General features: G+C 37.1%; 2 protein-coding genes across 2 annotated transcripts; one reads left to right on the forward strand and one right to left on the reverse strand.

The window, feature by feature from the left end:
- The first annotated feature begins 258 nt into the window (after window positions 1-258).
- On the forward strand, window positions 259-8372 carry LOC113283591. Its single transcript, XM_026532912.1, has 23 exons — window positions 259-444; window positions 579-678; window positions 772-1350; window positions 2174-2406; window positions 2509-2580; window positions 2745-2879; window positions 3379-3497; window positions 3596-3901; window positions 4000-4087; window positions 4186-4291; window positions 4381-4494; window positions 4617-4780; window positions 4903-5023; window positions 5127-5351; window positions 5453-5643; window positions 5826-5993; window positions 6089-6194; window positions 6381-6518; window positions 6759-6920; window positions 7001-7201; window positions 7358-7552; window positions 7641-7712; window positions 7801-8372. Exons 2-23 carry the CDS (start codon window positions 631-633, stop codon window positions 7951-7953), a joined length of 3696 nt encoding a protein of 1231 aa, XP_026388697.1. The 5' UTR covers window positions 259-444; window positions 579-630; the 3' UTR covers window positions 7954-8372.
- Window positions 8373-8777: 405 nt separating this feature from the next.
- LOC113283593 lies at window positions 8778-12446 on the reverse strand. The gene is made up of 6 exons (XM_026532913.1): window positions 11933-12446; window positions 10755-10845; window positions 9943-10106; window positions 9572-9599; window positions 9357-9465; window positions 8778-9111 (listed from the first exon to the last, which is right to left on the reverse strand). The coding sequence occupies exons 1-6, from the start codon at window positions 12167-12169 to the stop codon at window positions 9030-9032; spliced, it is 711 nt and encodes a 236-aa protein (XP_026388698.1). The 5' UTR covers window positions 12170-12446; the 3' UTR covers window positions 8778-9029.
- Window positions 12447-17740: the final 5294 nt, after the last annotated feature.

Below are 17740 nucleotides of genomic sequence, written 5' to 3' on the forward strand. Positions count from 1 at the left end.
TGGACTACTTAAAGTGTGAGTAATTATTTATAATTAACTATCTAAAATTTATTATTGGGTCTAATATATTTAGCTAATTTTGAATTTAGTACCTAGAATACACGTCCATTAGACAAATGTTAGATTAAAAATTGATTTTAGAGATAAAGGAGGGACTAAACAGTAAATAACGCGATAGAAAGTACTTTAGTTTACTCTCTTTTTTGAGATTTTAAGAATTTTGAAATTGAACAGAAAAACACAACACACTGGAGAGTGAGAGAATTTTTAAGGTATTTAATTTTTTAGAGAGAGAAAACAAAAAAAAACAGACCAGAAAGGAAAGGAAATTAACTCACAACACTTCTCTTTTCTTTCCTTGTTCTTCATAATTCATCCCTTCTTCTTCTTCTTCTTTTTCTGATTTCGAATCTGCAGAATTTTTCAACCATCAATACTTTGAGTGTAAGTAATTTACTTGCATTACTATGATCTACTTATTTAAGGTTTATTTACTTTTCGAAACTTTTTTTAGGGATTCTTTTTTGATGTTTATTGAATGTGTTAATTAAGGAAAGAAAAAAATTCACTTGTTTCAGATTTGATTACAATCAGGATATCTTCTGTGTCTGGGAGAAAACCCTAGAAACAATGTTCACTGAAGGACTGGATAAGAATGCTGTTAGATGGGCTAGAGAGGTAACAAACTCAATTTTCGGAAATTTTATTCAATCTTGTCTTGTTCTTCTTCTGTGTTTTTACTTAGTGTTATGGTGATTGCATGAAAATTAGGGTACTACTGGTACAAAGGAAAGGCAATTTACTGGAACAACGGCTGGACAGAGACCATGGGTGGATCCACTGACCAGAAATGGAGGTAGAGGAGGTAGAGGTTTCGGATTACCGCCAACAGATAAGTTCCGAAGTGGGCATTTGCCATCTGGAGTAATTCCGTTGCCACGTTCTGTAGATGCGGATGATAGTTCAGATATGGATGAATCATCGGATGAAGAAAGTGCAAGATATTCAATTGATTCGCCTCCTCGGAGATATACAAAGCCGTTGCCAAGGCAAACACAGTATACTAGTGATGCAATGACTTCTGATTTTAGTTCTTCGTTAAGCACAGGGAGGCAGAGACAAGTGGGGAATGGAATTGTAGGTAGAGGAATTGGTGGTAGTAGGTATCCAGTCGGTGTGCATGATTATACTGAAGATGATGAATCATCTGATTCTATGAGTTCTGAATTTCCATCCAGTAGAAACAGAACTAACACTAGTTCTGCTGCACCTGGTGGAGGAACTTACACTTCTGAGGGGTACGCTTCAAGTGTTCCTTCACAATCAAATACCGAAATTCAGTGTCAAAAGGTCAGCTTCTTCGATGCTTGTTTCCTTTTTGTTCTTTCATTAGTAATAATTATCTTATTGTACATGAGCTTATTCATGCGTGTTATTGGGTGAGCCATCTGTGATAGCTTTGGCAGTATGTAGTTAAATGCAGTGAATTTAGTGAGAACCCAGATTCCCATATGTAGCCTCATTTCGATGTTGTCATATTTGTTCCTATTAGATTATCTGATTAAGTTTATTACTTGCCTTTTACACCTTACTGCTAAATTATTCCAAATTGCAATTCTTTATGATGATCGAGATGCCCTACTAATAATTATGCATGTTGTAAGCTAATAACATCTCGTAAGTTAAGTATAATCAGTTTATTACAGTATGTTTTGCCGTGCTAGTTAAAAAAATCAATAAATTATTTTAAGTGAGTTTCTATATCTGTAATTACAGAATTGGTTTTCATGTCTGTGTCTTGCACAGTTTGTGCTAGTAATGTTCGTCAAATCCATCATTTTTGTTTCTTCTTAAGTTTCTGTATTCACTATCACAGTACTAATGTTCGTCAAATCCATCATTTTTGTTTCTTCTTAAGTTTCTGTATTCACTATCACAGTACTGATGGTCGTCAAATCCGTCGTTTTTGTTTCTTCTTAAGTTTCTGTATTCACTATCACAATACTGTTGGCATTTCCCGTGTGTTCACAGTATTATTTTCCTTTGGTTCCAGTGATTAGTCTTTGGGCCATCTAAGTTTCTCTCTGTTCTGTCAGTGTATATCTGCACTATTCATTTGCATTGCCGGGTTTTATTGTGATTCTGTGATGCTTACCTCTAAAAAACGCTGCAGGATTTTCGTGCAAGACATCTACAAAACAAGAAGCTATCTGATGATGATGTCCCCAGTGCACCTCCTTTAAGTGGTTATGATCAGGGGACTGACCTAGATGTGGAGCAACCATCCAATTCTATAGCGAATGGTGGTTTAGAGTCAAGAAAAGAACCAAGCACATCTGTGAATGTGGTTCCGGGCGCCAGTGTTCCAGATAAAACTGAAAATGGGATTTTGGATAAGTCTTCAAGGTTAGTTGGGTTTGCCACTTTTGGTATCTCTTTAGCATGTACTGTAGAGAACAGAACAGTGAGACTGAACATAAAATTAATTCCTCTTGTAATGTTTGACAGGGCCTCTGTAGGTGTCGAAACTGCTGCATCTTCAGGTTCATTACCAGCTCGCCTTCCCACATTTCATGCCAGGTAATATTTTCCGCGATAAGAACTTGCAACTTGTTCCCCTACAGTAGACAGATTTTAGCATGATGCAGTTACCCCTCTCTTTCTCTCTCTCTCTCTCTCTCTCTCTCTCTCATGTTTCCGTTGATCCTTTAACAACATCTCTAATGTTTCTCTAATATTGACAGTGGTCAAGGTCCATGGTATTCTGTCATTTCATATGATGCATGCGTGCGCCTTTGTCTTAACTCATGGGCAAGGGGTTGCACGGAAGCTCCCATCTTTCTCGAAAACGAATGTGCCTTGCTGCGAAATGCGTTTGGGTGAGTTCCTGACTCTTCTTGTGCAGTTGTGAGAGTGGAAGCTAGTTTTGTGAATCCAAATTTGTAGTGGAATTGAAACATCAAAGATTTTTCTTTCCTGACATTTCAACAACTTGTATCACTTGATGCACCCTTTAGGGAAGTTCTTTGCCCAATTTTTGTTGAGTTCCTGACTCTTTCTGCAATTGGGGTTACTAGGAAGCTATTTTTGAAACAGTCAAATTTGTAGGTCTTATACATGAAGATGATAAAAAAATGGGAAAAGAAACACTGAAGAGTGTTTCCACTGACATTATAACAACCTGCATCACTTGTATTCCCCATAGTGGAGGTTCTTTGCCCTCTTTCTGTTAGCCAATATGTGATTATAAATATCGAACTTTCTTCATCGGCTATTTTATATCTAAACATGTACTGTTTTGCATTTTATTTTTGTGTATCTCTGTTCTTTTTTATTTATTTATTTATTTGTGATTTGGTCTTGTTGTTTATCTTACAGTTTACAGCAAGTATTGTTGCAATCTGAGGAAGAGCTATTAGCAAGTAGGTCGTCGAAGCTTGTTGGTGAGGGAGCTGCACCGAAGCCCAAGAAAATCATTGGCAAGATGAAGGTTCAAGGTATGGATAAATTACTTGGACATTCTCACTGCATTAGTACTTGACTAGAGATACTTTAGATGTCACTAATATGGGCTGTCTTTTTATTTCCTTTGCAGTCCGTAAGGTCAAAATGGCTCTAGACCCTCCTACAGGCTGCAGTTTTTCATCTCTAAAGTCACCCAGCATTAAAATGGAAACAATTCGTTATCGTGTTTCAAATTTACAATCCACTCTTTCCTCTGGATATGAAGCTCTCCGAAGAGTTAGGGTAGTACGTCGAATACCTGCTAGTGGATCTTTTTCGCAGCATAGCTTGGCATATGTGCACGCAAGCACCCAGTATTTAAAACAGGTCTCGTCACTCCTTAAAGTCGGTGTGACAACTCTGCGCAGTAGTTCTGCATCATATGAAACAGTACAAGGTATATAAAATGTGCATTCTAATTGCACACCTCTATGAATTGATTTCTCATCTTCTTGTACATGATGTTTTAATTATTAACACTTATAAATTTACCAGAGACGTATTCTTGTCTGTTGAGGTTGAAAAGTTCAACCGAAGAGGATGCAGTTCGGATGCAACCCGGATCTGGTGAAACACATGTATTGTATGTATCTCTCTCTCTCTCTCTTACGATGCGACTCTTGTTTTAGTGAGCTATTTTGCATTGAGTTTTAAATTGACAAGTTCTCTGCTTTCCATCAGCTTCCCAGACAGCCTTGGTGATGATCTTTTCATTGAAGTTCAGGATTCTAAGGGAAAGTACTACGGTCGTGTAGTCGCTCAAGTGGCCAGTATCACTGACGACGCGGTAAGAACTTTTGTGAAATAAATCTTACATTTCGAGAGAGGAGTTCTGTAGGTGACTGCTTGAAGATCTTACACATCAGTTGCATGCAGGGTGAAAAGCTTCGTTGGTGGTGTATTTATCGCGAACCAGAGCATGAGCTTGTAGGCAGAGTACAATTGTACATCAATTATTCAACTAGTCCAGATGAGAATGGTCATCTTAAGGTACATGACCTACTTCAATTATAGGTTTCCTGTAAGTGGTTGTTTTATTACACTTGCGCAGAAGTTGCGCTGATTAATCCTGCTTATTTTCGTAAATAAACACATTTCCCTTTTTTTTCTAGTGTGGCTCTGTCGCAGAAACCGTGGCATATGACCTGGTTTTAGAAGTTGCCATGAAAATGGAGCATTTTCAGCAAAGGAAACTGTTATTGGATGGTCCATGGAAATGGTTACTGACAGAATTTGCATCCTACTATGGAGTTTCAGATGCTTATACGAAACTAAGGTACTGATTAGGGTTTATGAATGTCTTTCTGAGGAGGTTCTTTCTGGCGCTTAGCTGAAATTTCTATTCTTACAGCTTAAGGTGGTTTAATTGGTAATTGGTGTTTTCTTTCATGTTCGTAGATACCTTTCGTACATTATGGATGTAGCTACACCCACGGAGGACTGTCTTGTCTTGGTTCATGATTTATTGTTACCTGTACTTATGAAAGCACGCAGTAAAAACACGCTGAGTCACCAAGAGGTATATGTTTTTTACTGTGCTATTCTGCCAGAAGTTTTCCAGCATCCATTGTATGATCTATTTTATGGGTTTCCAACTAATTGCAATAATGCTGTTTTACCAGAATCGCATCTTGGGGGAAGTTGAAGATCAAATTGAGCAGATTTTTGCATTGGTTTTTGAAAATTACAAGTCTCTGGATGAATCATTTCCGTCAGGAATGGTGGACGTTTTTAGACCCGCATTTGGATCTCCAGCGCCGGCTTTGATTCCTTCTGTCAAGCTTTATACCCTTCTGCACGACATATTCTCCCCGGAAACGCAATTGAAACTTTGCGGCTATTTTCAGGTTCACTCCTTCTCTTTGGGTGATGATGCGTTTTTTCAGTTTCACTCTGCCACTCTTCGGCGTCTTGGTTTATTCTGTCTCTGAGAAGTTGTACTGTTCAGGTAGCTGCAAAAAAAAGATCACGGAGACATTTGGCGGAGACTGATGAGTATGTTGCTGCCAGTAATGAATGCGCATTGATGGATTCACTGACGCTTTCGACTGCATATCAGAAAATGAAATCCCTCTGCTTAAATATCAGAAATGAAGTCTTTACTGATATGGAGATCCATAATTGCAACGTGCTTCCTAGGTAAGCATACTTCCTCCGAGTTTCTTCATTTGTTGAGCAATAGGGATATAGTTTGAAAGTGTCGAGTACCTTTATACTAGGATATTAGGTTTAAATTCTGGAAGATATTAAATAGTTTTAGAACTGATTTCAATTTGAGCAGTCTTATCATTGATGTGTTTATTTTCTACTATATTTTGCAGTTTCATAGATCTACCAAACATTTCTTCAGCAATTTACAGTGTGGAGCTTTGTAGTAGGTTGCGTGCATTCCTTGTTGCATGCCCTCCTACTGGCCCCACACCTCATGTGGTTGAGCTTGTAATTGCAGCTGCGGATTTCCAAAGGGATCTTGCAAATTGGAAAATCAAGTAATCTTTTTTTCTTGTGTAATTTGTTTCTGTAAATTTTTGAATTGCCTTATTACTTTTCATGGGCCTTGCTGATTGTTTTCATTCATTCATAGTGCTGTCAAAGGTGGGGTGGATGCAAAGGAGTTATTCCATCTGTACATCATCCTTTGGGTTCAAGATAAGCGCCTATCTCTGCTCGAGTCATGTAAACTAGACAAGGTACATAAGATCCTTAAATCTGTCTTGCAGAGTTTTGTTGTTTCCATGGGTAAACCATCATTTGCAATTGTTAGTGTGTAACATAAATATGCTGCGGTCCTTTTGATTTAGTCATCATTAGAAAGACAGTACCATAAGTTTCTTCTGTTGACATTTTATACAACTGATTAATCTAATCACTTGCAGGTGAAGTGGTCGGGAGTCAAAACTCAACATTCTACGACTCCATTTGTTGATGAGATGTATGAGCGGCTGAGAGAAACCTTGAATGAATATGAAATCATCATTTGCCGATGGCCAGAATATACCTTTGTTCTTGAAAATGTATGTTTAAATATCGACCACAATATACTTTGTGGCCAAGTTATCTTCTTATTCATGTTCTTAATTTATGCTTTTCCGTAGTTACTATAGAATGATATCTGGATGTAAATGATATAGAGTTTCAGTACACAACCTATAGCACTAATTTAAAATTAAGTTTCTAGATTTGTCTTTCACTATATTTCCAAATAATTAGAAATCTGACACATGTACCCTCTTTCATTTTTTGAATGGCGAAAGGCGATTGCAGATGTCGAAAAGGCGATTGTGGAGTCTTTGGACAAGCAGTATGTAGATGTCCTGTCTCCACTGAAGGACAATCTAGCACCTAAGAAGTTCGGGCTCAAATACATACAAAAGCTTGCTAATCGTTCTGTAACCCCCTATGTTGTTCCCGAAGATGTAAGCCCTCCGCCCCTTACTCTCCCGCCTCTCCATCCCTCCCTCCCTCCCTCCTGCTGACCATGTGTTCTGTGTTGCAGTTGGGTATTCTTTTGAATTCCATGAAGAGGATGCTTGATCTTCTGCGACCTAGGATAGAGACCCAATTTCGATCATGGGGTTCTTGCATACCTACCGGCGGAAGTGCAGTCCCAGGGGAGCGTCTCAGCGAAATTACTGTTATGCTGAGAACGAAGTTCAGGAACTACTTACAAGCCGTAGTCGAGAAACTTGCAGAGAATGTAAGTGAACGGATTTTATACTGTTTGCAGTATATTTTGTTGTTGTTTCTATAGTTCAAGTACCATCAAGTAATCTTGTTAGAAGAACTGGATACACTGATTTCAAATATCTTGTTTTGCTAAAACTGATCCGGTTTTTAAATAATGGACTTCCAGACGAGAATGCAGAGTGCGACAAAACTGAAAAAGGTCATCCAAGATTCTAAGGAAACAGTGGTGGAATCTGATGTGCGAAGCAGAATGCAACCCTTGAAGGAACAGATAACTAGTACAATAAATCACCTTCATAACATTTTTGATACGCATGTTTTTGTTGCTATCTGCCGAGGCTACTGGGACAGGATGGGCCAGGTACGCTTCCTGCTTCTATTTGTGATTTCAGTCAGTTTAAGTTACCACTTGTTACTAATTGTAATGGTTCTTGAAATCTTGGTTTCAGGATGTGCTAAGTTTCCTGGAGAACAGGAAAGAAAATAGGTCTTGGTATAAAGGATCTCGGGTTGCAGTATCTGTAAGTCATTCCCACCTTTTTAATCAGAGTTACGAATTCCAAAAATACAGTAGTTGATTGTACACCTAATTTGTCTTGTTCATTGTAGGTTTTGGATGATACTTTCGCATCACAATTACAACAACTACTTGGAAATGCACTACAAGAGAAAGATTTGGAGCCTCCCAGGTCAATAATGGAAGTCAGATCAATGCTCTGTAAGGATGCTCCAAATCATAAGGATCCCAACTACTACTACTAGACACCTATACCTGTTTGTATGTAAAATGTACATCAAACTTTTCTAAATATACAAGCTTGGAAAACGAAGACAAAACTACAGGCCTTAAAAGGGTATGGGTTTGGTGGGTCGTTGGAGACGTTGATGAGGTGACAAATCATCGTTTGCCAGAACCGGCGAAATAATGTTTCAGCTTATGGAGAGGTCAAACCAAATTTTGTACAGGAAGAGTGAACAACTTGTCAAGCTTGCCGTATCAGTCTCTGATATTTTCTAATTCTGTCTTTTTTTATATATATTGTGTTATATGATATGAAATAGTATATGCTCTAACAGAATGCTCCAACTGCGAACGAACTCTGTCGCTTGATTAAAATAGAACAGATTTTGTAATTTGTTTTTCTCAGAATTAATAGAACAGATTATTTTGTCCCCCCTGAGAACGGACTAGTTATATATACACCTTCAACATTCCGTTGTACAATATGTTTCTATTTTGGGCGCCTCCAAGAGAAGATTAACGGACTCCTGCCTCCATCTTCAATGAATGAACAAGGTAGAACTTGAAACTGAACAAGAATCTCAATTATAAAAGAACACATTCCCATTGAAATCAAAATCTTGATACTAACGAACGATGTTGGCTAGCTAAAAGTCACGCAAAAAACTACCAAAAGTAACAATTTTCTTGTGTAGCGTGTTCCTATAAACCGTAGAACTGGGACACTGCATGACGCAGCTGTACACAGTTCAGACTGGTTATTCTCCTGGTTACAATTAGGCCTGTGTTGGCAGCGAAGAAACCATCAAGGATGAATAGGCATGTATTTTTGTTAAGCGGGTGATGTAGTTATATATTATACTGCATTAATAGTCACGGGAGTGTTCAAAAACAACTGTACAAGGTGATCCTTTTCCAAGAGAAGTAAAAATATATACAAGCTGACTACAAAAACAACCAATTAATCTGTAAAAATCAAAGACAAACAGTATATTACACAGGGGACCTCAAACTTGAGAGCCCCTAATCGAACATAGCACCATATTCCAAGCATCACAAACAATGAAAATGTCTCCCAGAATTTATCAGGAGAGATTCAGAAAAGTTTCGATATAACACGGCAGGAAGTCCAGAAAGCCACAGTAGCTACCCTAAACAGAGCTGGATTTTGGTATATCCTGTTGGAAACAAAAGAACATCAAATTATTGGATCAACAGTACAATACTACCTCCGTTTTTGGAAAAGAGATACTTTCACTTTTTCAATTTGGCCTATATCTCTTTTCCAAAAACGGAGGGAGTAGCATAAATAGATATGAACTCTGAAAATGAAAATATGCATTTTTCTCTGTTCTTCAATATTTGTAACCAAATATAGCTAGAATGATATGCGAATTCTCAATTTCAGCATGGAATGACCTACCCAATGGCAGTGGCTCCCCATGATGCTACATTGTAGATAACTTTGCTTCCATCCCATGCTTTTCGAAGTTTACCCTTTTTCTTTTTAGTACAGAAAGTTTTGCTCAAGGCTGCAAGGGAAAAACTTGAAAACATCAGGAAGTTTATCCAAATTCGAACACGCTTAAACAGAAATTATAATTAGTAAAAGAAGGAACCAACTTCGTCGATTATTACCTTCTTGGAGTTGATTGGGTGTTAGTTCCTGAGGACACATAAATGAATAATAATCAAACTTCAGATAACCTTTTTCCATCAATAATGTTGTCAGGTAAGAACAACCAAATACCAAACAAACAATTTCATCAAAAGGAGAAAAACGATGGTGCAACTTCTTAATCACTGAAACATGAATGAAAAAGAAGAATAAGGTGATGAGAACTTCTAAATGCTCGACTGAACTCTTCACTGCCTTGAGACCACACATACTAAATCAAGGCAATATAATAAATTAGGTAACCGAAATGACTAATTTTTCAGATGAGATAAAAAAGTGCTTGGCGTGATTAAAGCACAAAAGTCAAGGCACACTGGAGAAGGTCACATACTTTAGTTTGCTTTAGTGACAACAAATATGCAGCCGTGAAGGAAGCAATACCCTCCAGTATATCTTCTTGCCGAACAAGAACAAAACTTTCTTGGTCCAATTCAATATCCTCACCATCCCATAAATCATTTTCACAAACGATGTCCCAGGAGCCACCTTCTTCAGCTGCCATTTATACATATTAGTTTTCAAATCTGCGCTTGGAAAGAAGGGTCTTAGCATATACTGTTAATTCTAAAGCAATAAGTTTAAGGTATTATTTAGATACATGCTCAGAAGAAGAGAGTACTTAGAGCGATGTTCTTGAATGTGAATAATTCATCTGTTGAGTAATTCTCTATCCTTTGAATGGTTTTGTAATAATCCTCATATCACCAAACAGGGTGCGGTTATGGGGACCACCATCCCGAAAAATCATGATTGAATTCCATCTTTTACAAACTTCCTTACACTATTAGCTACTACCAATTACTTCCACTTCCAAAACCAACAGAATGCTCAGACCAAATAGGATTTTTGATCTATTGTTGTTGAACAGATAGAAAATTTTCTTGAAATTGCAAGACCGCTTTATACTATGGTTTGGCTCAAACAAGGTCTGTAATAAAGTGTTTTTTAAGAATAGGGTAGGATGTTAAGAGTTCCAGATTCCCCCAAAAGATATACCTCGTTCTCCTGTCACAAGTTTTGGGCAAGCTAATGCAAATGGAAGTAACACCACTACAAGTTCAATAAAAAGATAACCACTATTTTGTTTTACATTAAGGTGGCAGATAATCACCAGTTGGGAAATACCGATAGTCAGAAACGTACCAGCAGGATTTTGCGGAACTGAAGCACTGGTGGTCCCAAGCTTTTCAAGAAAGTTGGGGGAGTCAACTCCAGACTTTAGAAAGTTACATAGCTGCAGATAATAAAATAAAGCAAGTCTATGATTTCAGAAACAGTGAGCATAGATTATTGGATGGCTACTGAGACAAAGACCAAAATCAGCACAGTTGTGCAGAATCTAAATTGTGATAATGGAATATAAAGACAGAGACATGCAGCAACCGGAAAACTATATACATCCTGTAATATCTTATGTGACTCTGTAGTAGCAACTGTAAGGCTACAAGTATTCATATGAAGCCAAAAACCTCCTTGGGTCAATCTCAAGGACTAAGATGTCAATAGACGATCACTACAACCTTATCTACCACATAAGAAAGTACCATGCAACTTGAGGTAGTAATTAGCGGATCTCATCCGCAATATACATACTCTCATCATAAAAATAACGGACGAGTTCAGGTCCTGGGTTAGTATTTACATTTTAGATTCTCGCTCAAACATCCACCAACAGGTAAAGAAATCTTATGGATGTTGCAAGGAGTTTAGTTTCACAAATTGTACTCTTCCATCCATAAATGTATATAACCAGGTTTTCCATTGAATCAAGCAATGGTTGCATGCTCCGTTCCAAAAGCGGTCAAAGTGTAAAGGGTTCACTATTCCTCTAAATATTGGGACACTAAACTGAAAGTCTACCAGTTTCTTGTGAATCCCTCACCACATGTAACTGAACTTGCTCAATTCAAGTTCCATACTTAACTCAGTTTACCTTCCCACTAGTTTTACAATTCTAAGGACGGTCTATTCTCAATTTCCTGCAGCTATTTTAACAAACACACAATCTTCTACTGTTTATATGCAATTTAACATTTTAGAAGCAGGTTGCATGACAATTAAGATATACTTATTCTCCAATTCAATAAATCATCTGTTTGCAATCTAATTACTCCTTATGGAACTCCACAGAATCCTAAGCAATTATTTCTGAAGTCCCCCAAATTATTTCAACACCAACGCTTCAATTCATCAATTTAAACTCATAGATTATGCAATTAAAAAGAAGAAAAAAATCAACAAAACTCACAATTCAACACTAAAATTTTCTTAAAATTGAACAAAATTTCAATAAACAAAGATCTAATAAAACCCAAAATTACCTGAACAGTATCATCATCACCAAACTGATTCAACGCATCCTCACCAATCTCCACCTCACTTTCATCATCATCTTCACCATCATCATCATCAACTTCACCACTATTAATCAAATCTAAAGCTCTTTGACACTGTTCAAGCACAGCTTGTAAAGTTTTCCTCTTAACACGCAGTTGCTGTTGTTCATCTTTCTTACCATCAAGGACAATAACACCTTCTTGTAAATTTGAAGGTTCCATATCTGGAAAAAAAAACTAAATCTTCATAATTCAATCTCAAAAAAACCCTAATTCCGATTTTTGTTTTTATAATCAACGGAATAATTGAAGTTCTTCTGTGTATATCCGCTTATTTGACACGATTCCTTCTTCTTCTTTTCTTTCTTTGTCTAGTTTATCACTCTTTACTTTAACGTCTAGTGTTGCAATTGTTTCCGTAAAAACAATTAAAATAGAAAACGGATTTACGAGACAGAAAATAACGAACACAGGTTAACTATGAGACAACCAATCATTGAAAAGAAGAGAACTCCGTGCCTCGTGGTAGAGTGATTTGGTCTTTTCGGGTTAAGTTCTTTATCTTATACCCGATTACAGGCCAAGGCCGGTTCCTATGGAGTATCAAGAGTTTCTATTTGCTATGCCAGTGGCCTGGCAAGGGAGATGCTATCGAGCGATCTGGCATAACACCAGCGATAGAGCTTTGTTGCTAGCGGGTTTGACTATATCGCTTAGTGGCGGAGCCAGAATGCAGGGGGCTGAAAATAGTTCTATAAAAATATGGGGAGCTAAATGCTAAATATTGGTGGACTAAGGACTAAATATATAAAATGGAGGGTGTTTGGATGATTAATAAGACTTTTGGGGGGCTACCGGCTCCGTGACTAATATCACTTGATATAACTAATATAACAGAAAATGGGTCATTTGTCCAAATATTTTTAAAACATGGTTCAAATGGACGAGTAAAAATTAGTATTGGTGATATGGACACCAAAAAAATAGCAAGGATGTAACTGGATTCATCCTGACTTAAACTTAAAAAACAGCAAAGATGAAACTGGATGCATCCTGATATAAATTAAAAATAAGAAAAAGTATTTGAAAATGGGTAGGATGAAACTGTTTACATCCTGGATATTTTTACATTTTTGTCCATTTAAACAGTATCAAAATCTAAATGTCCTTTTCACCCAGGAATTATTGATTTTGGTCTTTTTAACCAATTTTGTGTTAATATAATGCGGTAGACTCTATAGGGTCTATAGATATCCATACTTTCCACCATTTGTTTTCATACATTCTGTTCTTTCTCTAAATTTTTTCAGCTTTAGGTACGATGCCACATATTGATGAATATCTTCTGTGTTAATCTTTTCCAGAGACGGTATTTTTTTTTATCCAAGTAGCCAAATGGGCTCATCAGCGCATATACCAACATATTATTAGAACGTACGTGCGTGTGCATATATTCATATTGAGAATTTACTATTCCAATTGTTTCCTAATGGTATTGGACGAACTTATCTATATTGGGGGTACAAGTTACAGTGGAGTACTATTGTAACCAGTTGAAAGATTAACGATGTATTACATGGAATTCAGAGATTCCACTTGAGTGGGATGCAAAGACTCATGGATGACATGATGGTTGACATCATTACCCCGACATATTCCAGTCATTGTGGTACAGGTCCAAGTCTTAGTGGTGCAGGTGTAAGTCATGGTAGTATAGGTTCAAGTCCTGGTGATGTACGTTCAAATTGTGGTGGTGGAAGTCAGCGAAGTTTGAGAAGTTGCAGAAGTCAAATAATCTTGAGAAGTCGTTCTTCTTAAAATGACTATACCATTTTCCTTGATTAGTAACTAAATTTTGCAACACCTTTGCCTTGTTACGAATTTCATTTGCAATTTTTTTCCACTGTTACTCTTCGTTACAAAACTCCTAATCGTTTGATTTTGTTACGTTTTGCAACAGATTGGAGTTGTACGAGTGCGATTGCCGAGTGTAGTTGCAAACACTTTTTTAAATGCGTGTCATATACGTGTATGGTGTTGTTGATGGTGAATTTTTGACGAAGGCAAAAATTGTAAAATTATAGTTTTGTATATTTCAGACTCGGTATTAGACGAATATATGAAATTCATATTGCGTAATTTAGACATGAAAACCCTTGTTACGATGACTATATAGAATACATATGTATAGACAGTTTCTTGATGGATTTACCACTAATATAGAGTGATGAAGTCTTCATGATTCCACCGGTGTTCCCTGACTATGCAGAATAAAAATTCAGAAACGGTATAGTACTACAACCATCATGTACCATGTTCTCAAATAAAGCCACCAAGTAACTAATTCTTAGCGCCATATCCATCAATTGAATTCCTAAAAAATATTCTATATCCACTGTAATATTTTATTACTCCATTGCACGACCTTTCCCAGTAGAATTCCATGGATTACCAATGAATATTCACCTTTCGGGCATATGCGTCACCACCGAGTAAGCCCCAAGAAAATTGTGCTGGTGTATTTAGTAATAATGCTTAAATAAGCACTCAATAACATGGACAAACGAGCATATGAAAAATTCAGCAAGAGAGAAAGAGAGGCGTGAGACCGAACCCATTAACCGGTCATGCTGTTGTTCCGTGGCTGGTCCCCCTTTTTTACTCTTTATTCTTATTTTATTAGTATTTCCTGAAATCATTACTTCCTCATTCAAGCAAACTATTGATTTTCCATATTTTGTCAAATGTTGTTCAATTCACCATACAGTTAACAAATCAAGTGGATTTATTCGTCTTGTTATTTACGTACCTCCTTCGAGACCATGCGTTCGAATACAGGCAAAAGCTTTTGCAGATGTCACTGTAGTACAATGGTAAAGTCGTTGGGTGATGATACCAGCGACCTGAGTTCGAAACTCGTCAGCATCGAGATGGGGGGATTTTTATCTTTCTTTTCCTAGCTACCTAGGCTTGTAGGTAGTAGACCTCTTTGAGGTTTAAACTTTAATATAACCTTCAGCTTTTAAAAAAACAAAGCAAGTAGCCCCACAATCACTAGGCCTTTACACCATATAATATATTAAAATTTTATTATTTTCAAACATTTGACGTTTAAGCAAAATCCTACTTCCTCATTCAAGTAAAATTGAGAGTTTCTATCAAGATCAAGCTCTTTTGAAATTACAAAATAATGTTTGAATGACCACCAACAAATACCAAAATTCTCAAGAATGGACAGTCATCGACATGGTGGCCCGTGCACCACCGTGGCCAGTCGATCCCTTGTCCAACATGGTCATCTTGTCCCATCCATTTCTTAATTAAAAATTTGATAAATCATCCATTTGGTTAATCCTCCATATTTTGATTAGTCCTATTTACACCAATTGGACAATCCTCCATACACCGCTTAGCCGGTCTCACCACCACCAATGGTCGGTCTTTATACCCATTGGTCGGTTTTTCTACCAACATTTTTTGTTGCTCGTCCAAGCAGAAATATTTCATTGGTCAATAATACAGTATTTTATTGGACTACCGTCCACTTGGTCAATCATGTAATATCTATTAATATTTTAGTATCTCTACTTAATCATTAGACTACTCATGACATGATGGGTGGAGGATAATAATAGATCAGGAAAATATGATTTCCTTTCAAATACTTGACAAATCAGAACACATATTAGTCCATGATCGATCCAACAATCTCATCAAACCGGAGTTCATGAATCCAGTTGTTGCATCGGCTGGCACAACGATATGTCACAATTTATCAGACTCAACGTCTAGGCATCGTTGTTGTCCTACCAGACACCTTATGTTTAATCCATTATAATTCACATTCGTCATTAAGAATTATGCTCGATTCATAAAAGCTAAGACTCACGGTCTATCCAAGTCAACAGTTGACCAACTAAATACTCGTTTGCAAATAAGATTTCACATGAGACATCAATCATGTCATGAGGGGATATTCGCTAGGGTTTTGGTCTGGTGGCATACATCATGTGCAATATAACAATAAATACACGATAAGAAAGTGAGTAAGCCATGCTGGAAGTTGAAATAGTAAATGAAGTAGTGGATGTAAAATCAACCAAGTCTCCCTCGCAAGTAGAACTGGTTCAATCACGACTTCCCACTTCCCCAGTCTTCTTCAACTGTCACCACTTACTGGAGATCAATGTTGGGTTTATAAACCTATGACTTGATAATCGAACATAACTTATCAGAATCTGTCTTAATCCAACTTACGATAATTTATTATTATCACACACAAAAGCCTTTATCTTGGTCTAACACAGAGAACTCAACCTATCTACAATCCATCAATTACCATTGACCTCACACATTCTCATCTTGCCTCCTACAGATCGAACGTCATCCCTCTTTGTGACTGAATTGACTTTGCAGCGACTATTTTCTTGGTTTAGGACATTCTTACAAATTGATTTCTCGAATTCAAGTACTCCCGTGCAGTACATCTGTTAAAGGTTTTAGACGATTTGCTTAATTGATGATCCGTCTACTCCAGAACTTTCCACTTTTAGTCAAAAATCAGTAAATCGTTATATCCATGAACAGATTGGTTAACACAGTGGGAGATTAATCTCTTGATTGCACTCCCAATTCATCAAGAATGGTTGACCTTAGGTCAGGCTTAGTTACCAATCCCAATCATAACACAAATAATGCTAGCAATAGAAACAATAGCGGTACCATGTCACTCATTCATTTCCAACAATGGTGCTTGATTATATTTTTTGATGATGTTGTAGTAATGAGGTTCAAACTCTCGGACTTGTGAAGATTAAATTTAAAGATTTGATAAAATTATATATACAAAAATATTAACAATGGGTGCGAGAGGTAACCAAGACACTAGATTCTACTATTATGCAAAATTGAATGATAAATATTTCAAAACTCTATTCAATTCTTAAGTCCTCTTTTATCTTTAATTCACTATCAATCATACAGATTCTCAAACATCATTTGTAAACCTTAAGCATAGATTATCAAGAGATTAAACCAAGCATAACCTATCAAACTGAATAACAAATAATTAAGACAATCATTCAAATAATTTAAAACTCTGCAAAAGCAGCGATTAGGTGAATTATATAATTAAATGAAATAGTTACCCATTTATGTTGCGTGAATAGCTTCCTCCATTGCCTTGGTTACGAGGGAATTAGCTCATCATAGTAAAAATGCTCTCAAAATAATTTATTATGGCTCAAAAATGGTTTACAAATGATGAGAATGTGAGAAATACAATAAAACCGGGTTTGTAACAATTATATTTGTTACAAACCAGAGAACTACGACCCTAAGTGACAAAATAAGACTGCTGAAGCTGTGTGGCAAACGCTGTAGCAAATAAGTCTGCCTGATGTACGACCCACAGGTGTGAGTCGTTATTACTGTAGCACAACGACTGCTGGTGCAGGTCCGTTCTTCGTGTTCTTCATGTTCATCATCATCAGCAGAAACCGAGTTTGGGAAAACTCGAATTTCTTCTTCTCTGGCTCTCCTCAGCCCCCCAGAATCTCGACACCCTTTCTACTCAACCCCAGCAACCTATTTATAGCCAACAGACCCATCGAATCTCGCTCATTCACTCCATATAATTCTCTTTAACTCGGCAGTAAAGAAAATATTTCAGGGAATATTTTCTTTCCTGTTTCATCTTCTCACGCGTTTTCAAGCTTCCAAATTACCATATTTAACTCCTTCACGCTCCAACAGGCTGTGAGGGTCTTCCATGCACGCACAAAACACGTTGAA

The sequence above is a fragment of the Papaver somniferum genome, chromosome 5 (assembly GCF_003573695.1).
Source record: "Papaver somniferum cultivar HN1 chromosome 5, ASM357369v1, whole genome shotgun sequence".
In the NCBI taxonomy this organism is placed as follows: domain Eukaryota; kingdom Viridiplantae; phylum Streptophyta; class Magnoliopsida; order Ranunculales; family Papaveraceae; genus Papaver; species Papaver somniferum.